Here is a 17,590-nt window from a genome sequence, read left to right on the forward strand (position 1 = left end):
ATTTTAATGCGCTATTGCCATGCCAACATTAAGGGTATTCCCTACTACAACTTGTTTTTTTGTTTTTAATTGAAAAAGCTATCGATTTTTAAATAAAGCAGAGAGCTTAAGAGAATCGAAGCTTAAAACGATGGACTACAAAAAAATTAACAAATGGTTTGAGTTAAGTTGATCCAAAAGTAATATCATCTAACAAATGATACGTGTATTAATGGTTGAAAAACGTAGAAAATAACACATTTATTTTAAATTAAAGTAAATTTAAATTAAAATTTCAGTAATATATTTTATGGCTTTTTAAAATTTCTAAGAAGTACTTGAGAATCAATAATGTAATTTACAAATATACCATATAAGTACTAAATTAAAGTAATTAAAAAGAAAAACAATATGTAAACAACAAAATAATATTTCATGCAATAAGTTACATGATAAAAACTTGGTTTGTTAAATCATTTTCAATTTCAGACAAATTTGTCAGAGCACAAAAATTGGCAATGCAATATTGACTCCAAAAAAAGACAAGGAAAAAATGTGTAATAAATGTATTTCATATACACAAATGAAGGTTTAAAGAGGCTTAAGGAATAAAAAAAACATTACATGAGTATTGTTTTTTAATTGATTACAAATGAAACTAATTTCTTACAATTTAGCTACACTTTCTTTCTAATGAGTCAACAAAAATTGAAATTGAAATAAGCCGATACCGAAGAGCTGGGCTCAAATATTTTGCCAATAGAAATAACAAATCATATTTGTATTTTATTTTGAAGCATCAGAAAAATCAATATTAATTATATTTCATTAGTGTTTTAAAAGCTCGAGACTTGACAATAAAAATCCTCATGTTTCATCTAATTTGTTGGCAGCTCTTGAAATCGTTTTAGCTTCAATTTTTGCTGCACAATTAATTTGATAGATATGAAACCATCAACTGAGCTGTTTGATTACATAGCACTCAATACAAATAATTTAATTATTTATGCCAACAAAGAACTTTGCATTTTATACATGCAACTAGCGGTCATTTTTATTTATTTTTTTTCTTGTGCATGTACCGCAATAAAAATTGATCACAAAAACATAAAACTAACAAAATGACATATGAGAATACAGGATGCCGACGATTAAATGCACTTTAACAAGCTGATCCTATCAGCATAAGTTCAGCAAATGTTCAGTGTGATTTTTATAGATTAAAAAGATCTATTAGAATGTTTTTGAGAATGCTGAAATTGATATTTAAAAACATTATTTTAAAATCTTGATAAATAATTCAATGTGCATATATTCAACTTATCAGAAAGAACACGAGGGCTCTAGTTAGGATTGTCTGATTTGGCGATACCCTGAACTTCTACCAACACCAAATGCAGATATTCGCTCAGAGTAACAGGATTTTGAAATCAATATTTATTGATTGTTTGAAAAGAAGGAAGCTATCGGTTATCGGAAACAAATTCATTCTGTGTGTGCACTAGAAAGAACTAAGTTCAAGTTCTAGCTCTTATGAGTTCCTGGATCGACGCGTTCACGGACGGAAAGACGGATATGGCTAGCTCGAATCGGTCGAAGATGCTTCCTTCTGCCTGTTACATAAATATGCACAAAACTATTATACCCTTTTTACCCATTTTCTATGGGCTCAGGCTCTAAAAATATAAACGAATAAACGAAGACTTTAATGTGTGCTACGTGATAGAGTTCAGAAATCTGAGTTTTATTGCCAAAGTCCATCGACTATTTCACAGAAATAACTGAATATGTGTAACGTGTTTCATGCAAAAGCTCAAATGATTCCCCTTTGTAAGGGTATACAAATTCAATTTACTGCCAGCGGCAGCGCCAACAAAAAGGTGTCAAATGAACTTAATTCGCCCGGCGTCATTATCCTTTTTTCGACATGATTTATTTATTAGGTGCCTTTTAATATTTTATGCACAATTTTCTCTGATTTTTTTCCATTGTTAAATACAATTTTTTTGAACTCGGAATGTTTGTCATTTATTTGGATTTATTATTGCGTGGCGCTGTGCAGGTGGTGATTGCGGCAGCCGTTAAAGCAGTTTACATAAGGCAAATTAAGCCAATGATGACTGCATTTCAAGCAGGAACAACAACAACAAGAACAACAACAATCATTTGCAATTGGCGTTGGCGTTTTGGTTCCACTGTGCATAGAGCACATAATGAACTTTATGCGCCATTGTTTTATGGCTCATTGTGTGCGTTGTCTGCGCTGTTGTTGTTGTTTCTGCTGTTGTTGCCTGTCAATAAAGTGTCAATAATTTACAAAACAAACAAAACTGTGCCTGGCTGCCAGTCTGCTTGGCATAATGCTATAAACAAGGGGCCAAAACGGCGCAGTCAGGGCTGCCTGGCATTGGCATTGTGGAGAGTCCTGGATACTATCTGCATGGGGCATAAGTATTCCGCCATCTAAAGCAAATATTTATCTACAGTTGCGCGACTCTCCAAGCTGCTGTCTGTTTATTTAAAATTTATTAAAAACAGTCAACATCAACGACAACAACAATGCACGTAATGAATGAATGGCAAAATGGAAAATTATGTGATTGCAATTTATGTTTACATATACTTAAGCTCATCAATTCCATTTGTTGTGGCCCCCCTCACGACTAGCCACAACCCACCCTCTCCCTACCTCCCTATCCAGTAAGTGTTTTCTTTGGCTCTGGTTTGTTTTGCCTGTGTGCCGTGCAAACATTTGTATTTTAAATAATTAATACACAAGTATTGAATATTAAATGGTCTATATTATGTACTTTGTAATATGATAGCCATCGTAGGCTCTTTTACAAGTGTTGGTTAAGTATTGCAAAGTGCAAGAATAATTGGAGCTGTTGCATTAATATAGCTCGCATATTAAATGGTTATCATTGTGGTTGCTTCAGTCCATGAAAATCGTCCTCGTAACTAAACCTCTTGTCAAACATAAGATTAATAATACATTCACTTAAATTTACATAATGGATTGTGAACAAAATTGAAACTTAATGCTTTAATTTTCAAAACGTATGAATGTCAGAGAAATTAATAATTATAATAGTAATTAAATTTTGTTGATAAGTGTAAAGGTGATTTTTTATTTCTCTATATAAGACTAACTATTCATTTTATTGGCATGTATATGGAATATTTGCTTCTAATAATCGCACACCATTTCATATCACAAGATCTATCAGAACAATTGTAATGAAGTCTATTATGCGCGGGCATATAAATATACAAATTCTTTAAACAACGTAGTTTAGTCCGCATTTATAATCATACATAGATAGAGATCTTAGTAAACATAAGCCTTTCCTATAAAAGTTATACTATATTTAGTTCTCAATATGAAATAGAAATCCGTAATATCCATATATCCACAGATATATGTACATATGTATATAGTTTTTGTGTATTAGTGTATACGAATCTTCAGCAAGAGCATAATAATATATATAATTGAACATATATAATATGCATATAAAAATACCAATATAGACATATTTTGCTTCCTGCTGTCATACTCAATTGTCAAATAAAATATGTTTAAATGCATACGAAATACCTGTCAAGTTAGTTTATCTTACCTTGATTTACAAACAATTAAATCTCAAATATTGAAAGCTAAGAAGATAAAAGCTGCACAAACACCTAACAAGAAACAAGGCCCGAAGTGTTAGTAAAGTGCGCAAGGCAAGGCAAGTGTTGTAAAGCGCAGCGAGGCGCAAGACTCATGCAACTGATTAAAAAACGGCGACGGCGACGGCAACAGCGACTTCTAAAACTGTCAAAGGGGACTTTGTCACACGATTTTATGATGAGCAAAACTTGTGAAGCGAAATTGCAGCAGCGTCGACGGCGGCGGCGTAGAAGAAATTAAAAGAGGAAGCGACGCCGCAACCGAAGACAAAAGCCCAGGTGAAAGTGCAAATGGCGGTTGGTTAGCGAATAGAAATGGAAGGACTCGAAGGAGACCCGCTGCCAACGGGTGCAACCAGTGCATTTTCTGTCCTTTGTAATTAAACTTTTGCGCGCGACAATGGAGCGGCGAAATGAATTTCTAAGAAGCTGCCGCTGCTCTAGACGCATCCGCTGTCAAGGTGCAAGGCTGACAATGCAACTGACACTTACCGAACGCACAACAACAACTTGCAACAGCAACAGCAACAGCAACAACAACAATAACAACAACAACGCAAAGCAATGGCAACCTGAACCGACAGCGGCGTCTCAGCGTATGCAATGCAAAAGTGCCACTCGAGCAGCAAGAACAGCGAGAAGCCAAGTATCTCTCATTCTGGTTATGGGAAAGACCAACAACAACGTCTGGGTTTGGCAGCCCGTAGGCATGTTGAGGACACAGCTCAGCGAGTCGCAACAACAGGACAAAAAAGAAGCAACCCAGGTCCAAGAAGGTTGCCACAGCTGCCGCCGCAGATTTAGCGAGCATTTTCCTCTTTTTTATTGTCTTTGCTTACAACAAAAGACAAGTGCAACTGCCTAAGGCGGCAGCAAGCAGGCAAACTGTGTTGCAACAGTCCGTGTTGCATGCCCCACTCGCGTATCTAATTGAAAGCGGGCAACAACGGAACTAAACGACGCAATTTGTACTGCCAGCGAAATTATGCACACAGACAGCATGGCAAGAAACGTGCAAATGAAAAACTGTGCACGTAGCAAAAGTTTTAGCCCGACTTGAAAATGCCCTAAACGCATTTATTAAAAAAAAACTATTATGTGGATTCTAACTATGAAACTATGTGGATTCTAAACTATGAACGATTGACAAATGCCAATAATATAATTAATATGATTGGCCGCGTAAAACTCTTGTATGAAACTTTTTTCTTTTGTCGCCGGACTCATTTTGAAAGATATTAGTTGGAAGTCAATTGAGAAGTATATCACGCTTTTCGGAAAATCTATTTCTCGGTATAAATAGGTGTCGAGGAATTTTTGGGTAAAGTTTCGCGTTCAAATTAATTTCCGAAGATCTTTATGAAAAATCATTTTAGATGTGTTTCACACTATTTGCAGCTTTTAGCTGCGAGAGGGGTTCAAGAGCACAGACAATTATAATAATAAAAATACTCATCATCATTTGAGTGCTTAAGCAATTAAGCATCGAGGTTTCGAGCCTCGGAGATAATACGATATGGTACAGGGTATGTAAAGACCACAATGAATCAATGGTTTCTTAGACTAGTTACTGATTAGCTTGCTTTGATTAGGTGAAATGTACATATTTTGATTAAATCTATATTAAAAAACCAACATTCCCCCAAAAATACCCTAAGCGACAGTAATTTAAGTAAATCATCAAAGGTGAAGCTCCTGATAAAAGAAAGGGTAAACACCAAAGGCTGTAAACGTGCGAAATGTTAATAAAAAATGCAGCTTACAAGTGGCGCTGGGGCATAAGATGGTTAGGATATTATAGAGCCCATAAGGATATACATAGAAAAAAATGAAAACTCCAAGCTGCAGGCATCTTACAAGTGTGAAGGTTAAGCGGAGCACGGCGCACTTCACTGGAGTCTCTAAGACCGAAGCTAAATATAATTTGCAGTCGACTTTATTTCACTTTTTTTTTTTTTTTGTGGCATATTAGCTTGCCAGTCACGCGCTTAAGAAATTATAGTTACAGGCCGCGCACCCTCTTCTAAAAAAAAGGGTCAAAATTTCAATTGCTGCTGCTGCAGTTATGAAAAATTCATAAAGGATAATGAGCGACAAGCGCGTGTCAACGTCGTCGCCAGGACAACCAAAAAAAAAAAAAAGCTCCGCAAAAGCTGGCAACGTTTTAACAAACGAATGAGCAGGCAAATGCCATGCAAAGGACGTGGCAAGCATGGGGTGTGTGTGTGTGTGTGTGTGTAGGGGGTGTAGGGGGTGTGGGCGGGGTGTGCTGGACATGAGTGAGTGGCGCTGTGCAGGCTGAGCGCTAATTAAAATCCCGACTGGTAACCATGACAGATAAGCGCCAGCTGCAGCTGCAACTGCTTTTGCTTTTGCTGTTGCAATGAAGTCAAAGGTGTTAGAAAAGTGGCTGTGTGTGAGTGTGTACGTGTGTGGATGGTGTCTGTGTGTGGGCGTGTGCTGGTTGCAGTTAGACTTTGCCGCAGCTGACAGTCGCCGACTGTTGTCACTGGCAAGTGGGGCGCACAAAAGCAAAGAGAAGCGACCCGCATTGCTGGCATTTTGACTTAAAGGTGCTGGCAACAGCAACAGCAGCAGCAGTTGCAGCAGCAGTTGCAGTTCCAGTTGCAGCCGCGGGCTGCTTAGTTATTGGGTTAATAAAACAGAACAACAATGTGAAACAATGCAACAGCAACAACAACAACAGTTAACAACAACAAAACTCACCTAGTTTGTCAAAGCGCTCGCTTATTGCATTGCGTCGGCAGCGTGTGGCTTACGGGGCGTATGTGAAATATTTTGTATGTGCGGATTAACAAGCAGCTGGCACAAACTGACAAGCTCTAGAGCATGCCAAGCACTATATGTATATATGTACCTGTGTATATGTATGCCAAGCGCATATATGACATTCCTAAGAGGCGGGGTTGGGGGCTGGGATCACAGCCACTTTCTATGGTTTGTCTAGCTAGCGAGTCGGACAAAGGTAACCAAGGCGAAACTTGGTTACCATTTAGCTTTAATAACAGCACAAAAAGCATTCACAGGTATTCACCTTAATTAATATACCCTGCACAAACGCAGATTGTGCATACAAATATGTATATACTCTTGATAAGCAAGTCAGATAGGAGCTGATATAATCTTGCCTGCCTGACTGTCTTTCTCACTGTTTGTTTTAGTCTTGAATAGACATAGACATATTTGCTTCTGGACTCTATATATAGCACTTCATAACTATCGTGTATCTATCGGAGAATTAAATGAGTTTTAGTATGATAAGTATTTAGTTTTTCAATAAATCTTCTCACTTATGAGACTAGTCGAAATCGGACCACTGGACTATATTAGAGTTGCCATAGGAAAACTAAATTTTTTACGCAAGATATTTTTCCTTTCTATTTATTATGAACATAATAAATTTGAAAATTTGGAATCGGTTAAAAAAATTATTTTGTATACCTGCGCCTGGAAGCGTATTCAATCTTCGACACTAAGCAACAAAAATGTCTTTCCTTTTTTAGTTATGGTAGCTGTTTCTTATATATTTTTCTTAAGTGACTTCCTGAACTCGTAATATGATTTGCCAAAGTTGCAAAAACAGCACAAAGAAAAAAGGAATTCCTTTGAATAATTAATTAACGATGTCTCTGCATGAACTTTCAAAAAGTGCATAAAAGTAAATGATGGAGACAAATGCAAAAGTTATTTATATGACATCTTATTAATAATGACATTGACAACTGTTCTGTGAATGGAAGGTGCATACAATGAAAATATGTTTGAAATTTATGAAAGCATATTCAACAAAAGATTAGATTTACACATTTGAATGAAACTAAACTTTCCATTTTTAACAAATAATATATATCTAAAAGCTGGTCAGGTCTTTATCCACACCCCAAAGTATAATAATCTATGCCTACGCCGAATCTTGTTTTCTTTTATTTGAATTAAATATTATATTTATTTTAGCAGCAAATTTGCTAAAAGTAGTCAGTTGGTCATCTGCATCATTTTTTAAATTAAAATTTGTTTAGCTAGAATTTATTTTTCCTGGTAATAGTAATGTAATTGTCGGAGTCAATTCATGCCATGACAACAGTTCCAAGAAGCTAGCCTCTGGTTTATTAAAGGCCCAAAATAAGTTTCAATTTCGCTTTAATCAAAAGTCCTTAAGTCGTGACGGGCAGCTAGACGGGCACTGCATCTAATTGATAGGGATTTGCGCGGAGCAGAGTGTCCTGGACATCGGCGTGCGGCGTGCGGTGTATGGTGTACTGTGTGGAATGCCACAAGCAGCTATAATAATCAGAGTGGCAAGCTTCTTGTTGCCGTTGTTGTTGTGCCTTTTCTTTCTCTTGTTGTTGTTGTAATTCGCTGTGCCACTTGGCGCAATCAACGCAGCCGACAATAAGGACGTTGACGACAAACTCAGAGAGGGAGGTGCGCGGGTGCGCTCTGCTTGTAAATGATTCAACACCTACGGGGGCCAACTCTGGCAATGGAGCAGATAAGATCCAAAGGACTCAAGGACTATGCCGACAGACATATCAATCAGTGTGAGGCGCGGCCACGCCCAGCTTTTACTTGCGCCTTGCGTTGCGTTTGCGTGCGGCGCTGTGAGAAAAATGGCGCTGCATTATTTACATGGCGCGCCTGAAAGCATGCTTTAATTTATTTTAATTCACTTTTTCCCCAAGCTGACATCCCCACATTCCCGTCCCCGCCTCCGCCTCCACCACCAACAACTGTCACTGCCGCTGCTGCTGTTCGTTGTCAGCGCTCGACGAGTGATATGTAAATATGCAGTTACGTGCGTACATTGGCGTGCAATTACAGTAGACACGCCCCCACCACCAACATCCCCCTTCCAGTTGCACGTCCAGCCGCCCACATAGCTCCCCAGAGCAAACACTGAAACAGTGTGGATATTCTTTTGCTAATGCGAAACACATACGCTGGCATTAATGCGACGCACAGTGGGCGCAAATTGACGATATGCGGCATCAGCAATGCCAACGCTTTAGACGGCTTATTAGGCAGCCTCGCAAGGCAGCAAGGATGACAGGATGAAGGCGCCGTCACAGCATCAAGGAGCTCTGCGTTATGTGTAAGCAATCCAAGCACTCCAAATATACTAATTCCCATGTCAGTGTCAGGTAAGACAGGCATCCCTCTCTGTCTCTCCCTCTCTCTCTCTTCTCTCTGGCATCTCACGCTTCGCCTCGCCTTGCCGCAGCCCGCGCCGTTGCTCGTCTGCTGATTGACTTCCGTTTTGCTCGTTTTCAATGTCTTTAATCGATTTTGCACCCAAAGGACATTTTCTGTGTGATTGTGTGCGGTTTTTTTGGGCTTCCCCTCATGCTTACTCTCATTTTGATTTGTTTTCTCAGCACATATTCCACTCTTTGTGTGATTTCTTGTAAGCCAACATGTTGCCTGCGTTAAATGTTCTTGTCTCTCAATACATTAATACCCAGTACCAAACAAAGGGAATTTTAAACTATAATTTATGCACATGTAATATAATAATATACGTTGTATCAGAAGCCCTAAAAAAGGCTGAAGCTTTTACCATAGCAATGAAGTTATTTCAACAGGCCTTAAACTTGTTTATGCTAAGGTTTTGAATTTTGTTAGATTTTTATATTCGGCATACAATGCATATCCAAGTTTTTATTATTTATTTTTATACTATACATTTATTTTTTTATGAAGAAGCGTAGAAACATTATTCTTCTTTTAAATATTTACACTAGCTCCGCTTTGAAATGTGAATACCCTTCTATTGATCGAGTAAAGGCTATTCCCAAAATTGTCTCAGTTATTGTTAATTTCGATTTCAGACGGATTTGGGACTACATAGCTGGGTTAAGACCAAAAGTCTAATCAAAAGTCTACAAAAACAAAACAATAGAGAAAAGATTGGAATGATATTTGTCTAAGATATCTCTTTAAGTAATATTTTAACCATAGAAAAGGTACTTTCATTATTATTCTCACTATACTCAATTTAATAGAATAATACCATCATTAATGATATTGAGAATAAGTATTAAAACATTCACATTGAATATTTAATAACTAATACTGTCATATTCATATTTCTATTATTATTATCATTAATAGTACATTTATTATTAGTATTATTATTATTATTATTATTATTATTATTATTATAATTGTTATAATTATTTTTACTATAATTATTATTATTATTATTATTATTATTATTATTATTATTATTATTATTATTATTATTATTATTATTAATATTATTGTTATTATTATTATTATTATTATTATTATTATTATTATTATTATTATTATTATTATTATTATTGCAATTATTACTATTATTCTAATTATGAATAATATTAGTTCTCCTGTACCTATGATAATTATAACCATCGCTCTTATTACATCTAATAGTCCTTCTCAGTCATATTTACAGGGTATTACCTTAGTCAGGTTTGTAATTCAATAGCATACATCTTAGTTATTGTTATCTTAGGATTTTACGCTTTGCTGCCTCACGCAGGTTCAGGTTCAATTAAATATGCGTATGATGTTTGTTTTCTTCATATATTTTTGTTAGTTCTTTTTTTGTGGTTTTGTTGGGCCAGCCACGTTTTTATTGCCCCAAAAATGGACGACGTGCTCTGTGTGTGCAACTGAAGCTAAAAGTTGAACTAAATTCTGAAACTAAAACTGAAACTGAAACTGATGTTGGTTGCCGTTGCTGCTGCTGTTGTCAGGATCAGGCATTATGGCAATCTTATAAATTTTGCAGCAACTTTCATATTTTTCAAGCCATGAGCTGTGTCAGCCAGCAGCCGGTCTACCAGCAGAAGCGGGAAGATGAGTTGGTATGAATGTCAAATGCGGGAATGTCTGCCATTTGATTTTAGTGTGGCAACGCTTAAATCCAGGCGACTACAAAACTTTTATATGAGCGTCACCTGCGCAAAGGATCTGACTTGAAAACCTCTGATGCAAAGGATACCGGCAGGCGTGTTTGCTGGGCTACGAACACAGGCTGCAGTTAGTCCACAGAAGAGTCAGAAATATGATGCTTGAGTGTGCATTTTGAAATGCAGATTCTTGATGTATTTCATTGAAGCAACAGCTGCATGCTAAAACAAGACTGCAAAACAATAAAATACTCTTGTAGACATTCCGCTAACGGCTAGCAAAAGTGTGTGATGAATAGTAGGGTTCGTAATTGACTAAGCTTGACGAAATTTATTTGTGATTGTATATTGACTCGACTGTATTTATTTTTCTTGAATATGTAGCCTTTATAGGGTTAGCTTCGTCTTCTTCTATGCGCTACACATTTCATGAGAACATTTTAATTTGCAGATCAGAATTGTTTAAAACATTAGTTTTCGGTTTCAAAATCGGATTCATAAAATCCAGCTAGTATAGCAAAAAAATTCTATATTATGTTTATATCCTGTCAAATTAAATTTAAATTTATGTATTCGAAATGTTTTAAGCCCCAGCTAGCGCGCATAATCTTTTTGAGAGCTGTCTCGACTGTCGATGCTTTTTACATAAATTAAATATAAATGCGGATAACAATATTAAATAACATTAAGTTAAATGGTATATAGCATTTTGTGGAGTACGATAGTTTTGCAATATTTATAAAATTTCACTCGATTTTACTATACATGTTACTCAGCTTCTCAAAGATGTTGCACACACAACACGCATGTTGTTGTTGTTTTTATTGTTGTTGTGCGCCCAAAAATCACTTGGCAGGCAACTCACATTTATGTTTAATTAAAAGATAACATACACACGCATACGTACACACACAGAGACACGCACGCACACTCGCTGTTGCTTTTGCTGTTATATATGATTTCCCATGTCAAGTCTTTTAAACACTTGCATCCATCCGGCTGCCAGGGCTCGTATCATCACATGATTCCGTTTCGATTCGCTGCGTTTGTTGCTCTTGCAAAATTTATGCATTTAATTTAAGGCAAATTTTACGTATGTTTAGTTTGCAGCTGCTAAGCTGCAACACACACACACACACCCAAACACACGCACACACACCATGTGCTGCTTTTCTGGTTGTGCAAGCTACTGGAAAATATTTTAGTGCTCGAGCTGTGAAAACTTTTCGCTAGTTTCTGTGTGTGTATAGGCTTGTTTGTATTTCTGTTCGTCAATTGAAGATTCAGTTTCAGGATTTGTGCAACACTCAGCTTATCGCCCCGATAATTGAAAGCTTTAAAATTGATGGGCAACTTTTCTGGCTATTTAGCATATCACACAGAAATCGTTAATAAAAAACAAACACAAAACATAAAACCCACCGCACGCAGCAAAATTATTCCAATTATATGCCAATACCCTAACCGTGCCCACTTGAATTGCTTTTGTGTTTTATTGCACTGAGAATTTAGCGCCATCAATTAATGGCATGCCATAAAAGTTTTATTAAGTGATTGACTGTCCCGGCTAGGCAGAAAGTTGAGTGACCCAACTGACCGAAACTGAGAACTTGGAATTGAGAACTGAGTGCCGAGAGTCGAGTAGCCCCCCTAGGCTAACAAAATACCTACACACACCCAAGCGAAACCCCCATCGATGACTGGAAACCTCGTCATCGGCTCACTTGCCAACTTGGCATGTTGAAATATTTAAAGCCGCTTAAATAAATTGTGGTTTGTTTCTGGTTCTGGTTTGGTTTCTGCTACTGCCGCTAGTGCTGCTACTGCTGCTGCGGGCTTTGGTTGTGGCTCAGTTGACTTGCAGACACAGAAAATCAATAGCGGAGTCGTGGAGTCTCAGGCCAATTGGGTGCTTGGCTCTAGGTGGGGGGATCAAGTAAAGCGGTGGCCGTAATCACACATAAAACTCTCGTTAGGCGCATTAAATTACAAATTCCATTAAAATGATTATTAAGGCAAGTATTTGCTAATTAATTTACTTGCTACGCACAATGCCAGAGCGCAATTAATAAATCCAAATGAGCAGCTACATTACGCACACACACACACACTCACACAGAGAAATAGCGCCAAGTGTTTTCGTGACTATACAAGTGCCCTGTAAAATACAATTTCAGATAACGAAAATTCTATAAAACATAAAATTGTAATTCAAATCGTTAAATAGGCCAAAGTCAACGAGAGTGCGCCAGCTAAATGCTTTTTACAGCTCATAAATATTGATAATGGCAGGCTTTAAAAAAACCCCTTTTAATCAGCCTGCAAACGGATCATTTAACTTGACTTAAGTAACATTGGATTTCATTACATTTATATATCTATTATGTATTTATGCTGGGCTAAAAAATTCATAACAGAAAGCAACAAATAATTATGGGTATAGTTTTTATGCTTGTTTTAATTAAGGAGTTTGGGTAATCAGATAAAAACTTAAATAAGGCGAAGATTAATCAATTTTGAGGAATTTCAAAGCTTTATTGAAGCTATTTTCAATTAGTTTTGAATTTATTTATTATTTATTAATTCAACTCAAAGCTGATTTTGTCAAGCTGAAAATTTATACATTTAATACCTGGAAGACAGTTTCAGTGTAGTTTGGAAAAAGCTTTGAGTTTTAGGCCGAACAAATGGATAACTATAGCCTATAATAGATTTTATAATATGCACAAACATGAGCAACAAATTTTTTTAATATTATTTTTATATCATTTAATGATACATACAATAATTTATTAAATAAACATTCTTATTTAATTTATTTTTTTTTTTATTATAATGTATGACATGTTTAAGTGCAAGCGGATATCTATTTATATAAATTCATAAATTGTTTTATATAAACACTTTCAATATCTATAGAGTTTTACTGAACCTTTTAAAAGCGCTTTTAAATCGAGGCAACTGTCATGAAGCTGTTTCAAAAAATAAACAACTTGAGTTTTTCCCTCTCCCTATGCATTTATTCCATTTATATAATTCGATTTTCACAAACATATTTACAAGTTTATAAAGTTTTATGGAACTTGTTGTTGATTTTCATGTGGTTTTAGCTTTCAGCAACATGCACTCTAATTGAGTTACAAACGAGTTAACTTATTTAAATCAGTCGCAAACCTTTTCAAGTACTCAATATACCTTGTTTTTTCTCAACAATCTATTCGACTGGTGAATGTAATGAATAACTGCCACTGAGTGGCCGACCCTAGTCGACCAAGTCCTTATGAATAATAAGGCAAATAATCTGTCAGCGTCGCAGCCGCCCAACCCGCCAACCCGGCAACCCGCCAACGCACCAAAGCATGAACCCGCCAACCTATCAACCCGGCGGGCAGCCAAACAACGCACGACAAACGACTCAATTTCGATGAGAAGGACAACAACTCTGGTGGCAGCAGCAGCAGCAGCAGGACTTTCGCTGGACGCCGACTCCGCATTTGGTCAGTACCGTGTCGCATGTGTGTGTGCGTGTGTGTGTGGATTTGTGGGTGCGGTAGAGGGCGGCGGGTTGACTCTCAGGTCTGGCGCTAATAACACGAAATCGGATTTGAGCGTTGGCCAGTTGACGCTGCGTGTGATAAAAGGCAACAACACGCAGTTGCGGTTTGCGTTACGTTTTTGTTTTGGAGTCGTGGAAGGGAAAGTGTGGAGGGGACATACGCTGCGTATGCGTAACGTGCGTTTTAATGAAATATTGAATTTTATTGCCTGCGTGCCTGTCAACAACTTGCACAGTCCAGTCCAGTCCAGTCCATGCCCATGCCCATGTCCATGTCGACATTCACGTCCAGCTCGTTGGTCCTCGTTCCCACATTCACAACTTGTCACTGCCTCGAGGGCAAAGGGCGCCACCAACTGGCGTCTCTTTTAATTTGATTTTCAGACAGCAACCCCCGCCCTTTTGGCCTTGCCCCACACCCATCTCCCGCTCTCTCTCATTCTCACTGTGCCACCGCACGCATTTTAACGCTTTTTATTTGCTATGCAAAAGTTCAAGTGTATTATTACCCAAAAAAAAAAAGTTGGAATATAATTCCGGTTTTGTTGTTGTTGTTATTGTGCCTGCTAATAAAAGCAATTTATGAAGCCCAAAGCGCGGAAATGAATTGTTAACAAATTTTGCGGCGTTGAGTTCTGAGCTTTGAACCGGCTCAAGATGAAGGGAAATGGGGTGTTGGGAAGTTGGGAGCAATGGGCAGCGGCAGCGGAGCAGGGCCTGAGGTTGTGATGATGAGTGGCATCGTTGTCGAGTGGACGACATGTCTTGTTTATGGTCATGCCCGGGACGTAGGCAGCACATTCACACACACATATACAAGCAAAAGAGAGTTGCCCCAAAAAACTGGGCTTGGAAGCGGCAACGCGAACCCACGCGCGCAAATACAGCCCCGACTCTGTGGCATTGGGAAATTTCCCAAAGCGCGCATAAAATGAAAACCCGACGCAAGGAGCTGGAAAAAGAAAAGCTCACACACACACACATACACACAGTCAAGTGCAATCTGTACAGCTACAATGGCTTTAAGCACTGGCAGATGTTTAAACTTTATAATCGTTAAAGTTAAATAACAGAATGAGAAGTCGCCCTCTCTGAAAGCGTGATAATGAGTTTCTTAAAACTGTGACGAAATAAATATTAAAGGAATGTTTATGTTTATACTTTCCTCTATTTATTTTTAAGAAATATTATATTTAACGAATTTCTTACTGGGTTTAATATAAATATGATAATATTTAAAAGCATAAGTTTCAGAATAATGTATGTGTATATGATTTCTTCATTGAAAATATAATCAAAATATTTTTAATATTTTCTAGCTATTAACAAAGGTAAAATATTATGTTATATGTTTCTAGTTTAAGTAAGTATTATAGTTAAAATATAATTGCGTTATCTACAAGTGGTTCCGATGTTTCTTTTACAGATAAAATAAGATAACGATAGGCAAGTAATCGACACTTGAGTTCTGGCTTATGAAAACTCAAGACGAATAAAGCAGGGCGTGCAGATGCATTAATTAGAGATCAATGAGGTTTTTCTCATCTGTAAAATATAAAACCCCCAGCGTACAGACTCTGAGCATTCAGCTGTCAACCTTTTTGGTATACAATTTAAAAATTTAATTTCAATGCATTCTTGTTTGCCTAAAGCAGGCCTGAAAAATGAATAAATATTTTCGGTAGTTTGGTTAACAGCTTGACCTCAATTCTAATCCCAAGTTTATGTAACTTAAGTTCAATTTAACATATTTATTTAATTTTATTTATAGTTTATTAAAACCAAAATAAAAACTTAAGCCATTGATTTATTATATATAAATAGCTAATTTTTAACAATATTTTTAAATTCAGTTAAAGATTTTTTAAAAGTTACTTTTAAGTCTAACTTTACTGCTCAGTTAGATATCTACTGCTGTCACCTCTTAATTCACCTAATTTCGAAAACAACATTCGAAAAAAGTATTGAGACGACTCTTCGAAAAACTCATATTAAATTAAAACGCTCGTGCGTGTTTGACATAGTACTAACAAAGTGGAACTCGTGGCAAAACTTGTTATGCCAAACAGAAAAAAGTTCAATAAAAAAACTAAGAAACTCTGCTGGCGGGCATAAACGGCAACAAAATACTCTGTATTTAAAACTAGTTTTGAGGAATTAAGAAAATGTGATAAAATTTTCTTTAGATATACATTTCATGAGGAATTCAGAAATTTTAAGCAACTTGTGCACTCGGTTTGACTAGGGAGTTTTTTCTTATTTTCTGTGCATCTTATTCGCTTTTTCAAAATGCGAACAGTGTATTGAGTTTTGATTCAAATTGACTAAAAATATGTAATGATTTTTCCCTATTCCCTTTATCAAAATGCGAAGTGGAGTTGAGTAAGAAGCTTTTGAGTATATTCTCTCGACCAGCCCCCTATACTCTTCTTCAAAATGCGAGCAGTGTATTATAGTAGTTGAGCATTTCCGCTGGACTCTTTTCCAAAATGCGATAAATGTTGAGCAACTTGTGCGCTGGAGTTGATTAAAAGAGGATTTGGATAAATTCACTGGATTAAACTCATATTCCCTTATTCAAAATGCGCGCAGTGTATTGAAAAAATGCTGCTACCTATGATGCCGCAGCACTCTGCTACTGCTGTTAATGCAATTCCAGCGGCTGCTGCTGCAGTTGCTGATGCTGATGCTGCTGCTGCTGTTTAATTGTGAGATAAAACTTACCGATAATGAGCAGCTTTATGGTTGTCATGTTTGCTCTTTGTTGTTGCTGTTGCTTATGTTGTTGTTGTTGTGGCTTTTGTTGCTGTTTGGTTTACTTCTTCACTTGTTTTTACTTTATTGCGAATTGTTGTTGTGCGGTTTGCTTGTTTGTTGTTATTTTTGTTCAGTTATTGTTGTTGTCTGTAATGATTCAGAGCGGCAGCTGCTGCGCGCACTTTTTCAATTTGCTATTTACGCAATTTATTAATCCGACTTGGGCACAGTTTGACAAGCACTGGCAAATGGCATTTTAATGTTTAAAGCGCAAATGCATTTTTATGCCGCCGGGCAGCACATTGTTGTTGTTGTTGCCTGACATTTTTTAGCATTTCCATTTCCACATTTATTTCTCCAAATAATTTTATAGCATTAGATGATTTGTTGCGTTTTTTCTTGTAAGTTAAAGCTTTATTCTTGAAGACAGTTTTAAATTGCTTTGCCTGAGTGTTTCAATTAAAATGATTAAAATCCGTAGGGCCAAGGTGTGCAACACACTTTGCACAGGCAGTCCAACACACCTAACCCCCCTCCCCCGGACACGCCCTCCCCCAAAAAAGTCCAAGCCCACTCGTAGGCAATGAATATTTAAAGCCTGAGATATTTCAATTTGAGCTCCAAGCTGCTCAGACACAGACGGCCGGCCATCTAGTGATATATAATTCTAGATACGCCTAGACATTAAATTAACATATTTTGTTAA

At 37.0% G+C, this 17,590-nt stretch overlaps 1 protein-coding gene across 1 annotated transcript in view; it reads right to left on the reverse strand.

Annotated features, from left to right (window-relative positions):
• LOC115758545 (fasciclin-2) overlaps positions 1-16,918 on the reverse strand; it is a 137,500-nt gene extending 120,582 nt beyond the window's left edge. The window contains exon 1 of the mRNA XM_030699242.1: positions 16,852-16,918. Coding sequence (XP_030555102.1) covers positions 16,852-16,879 — 28 coding nt within the window. The 5' untranslated portion in view covers positions 16,880-16,918. The remainder of the gene's footprint in view (positions 1-16,851) is intronic.
• Positions 16,919-17,590: the final 672 nt, after the last annotated feature.

Source organism: Drosophila novamexicana, unplaced genomic scaffold, assembly GCF_003285875.2.
Source record: "Drosophila novamexicana strain 15010-1031.04,08,12 unplaced genomic scaffold, DnovRS2.1 tig00000193-arrow-pilon, whole genome shotgun sequence".
Classification (NCBI taxonomy): Eukaryota; Metazoa; Arthropoda; class Insecta; order Diptera; family Drosophilidae; genus Drosophila; species Drosophila novamexicana.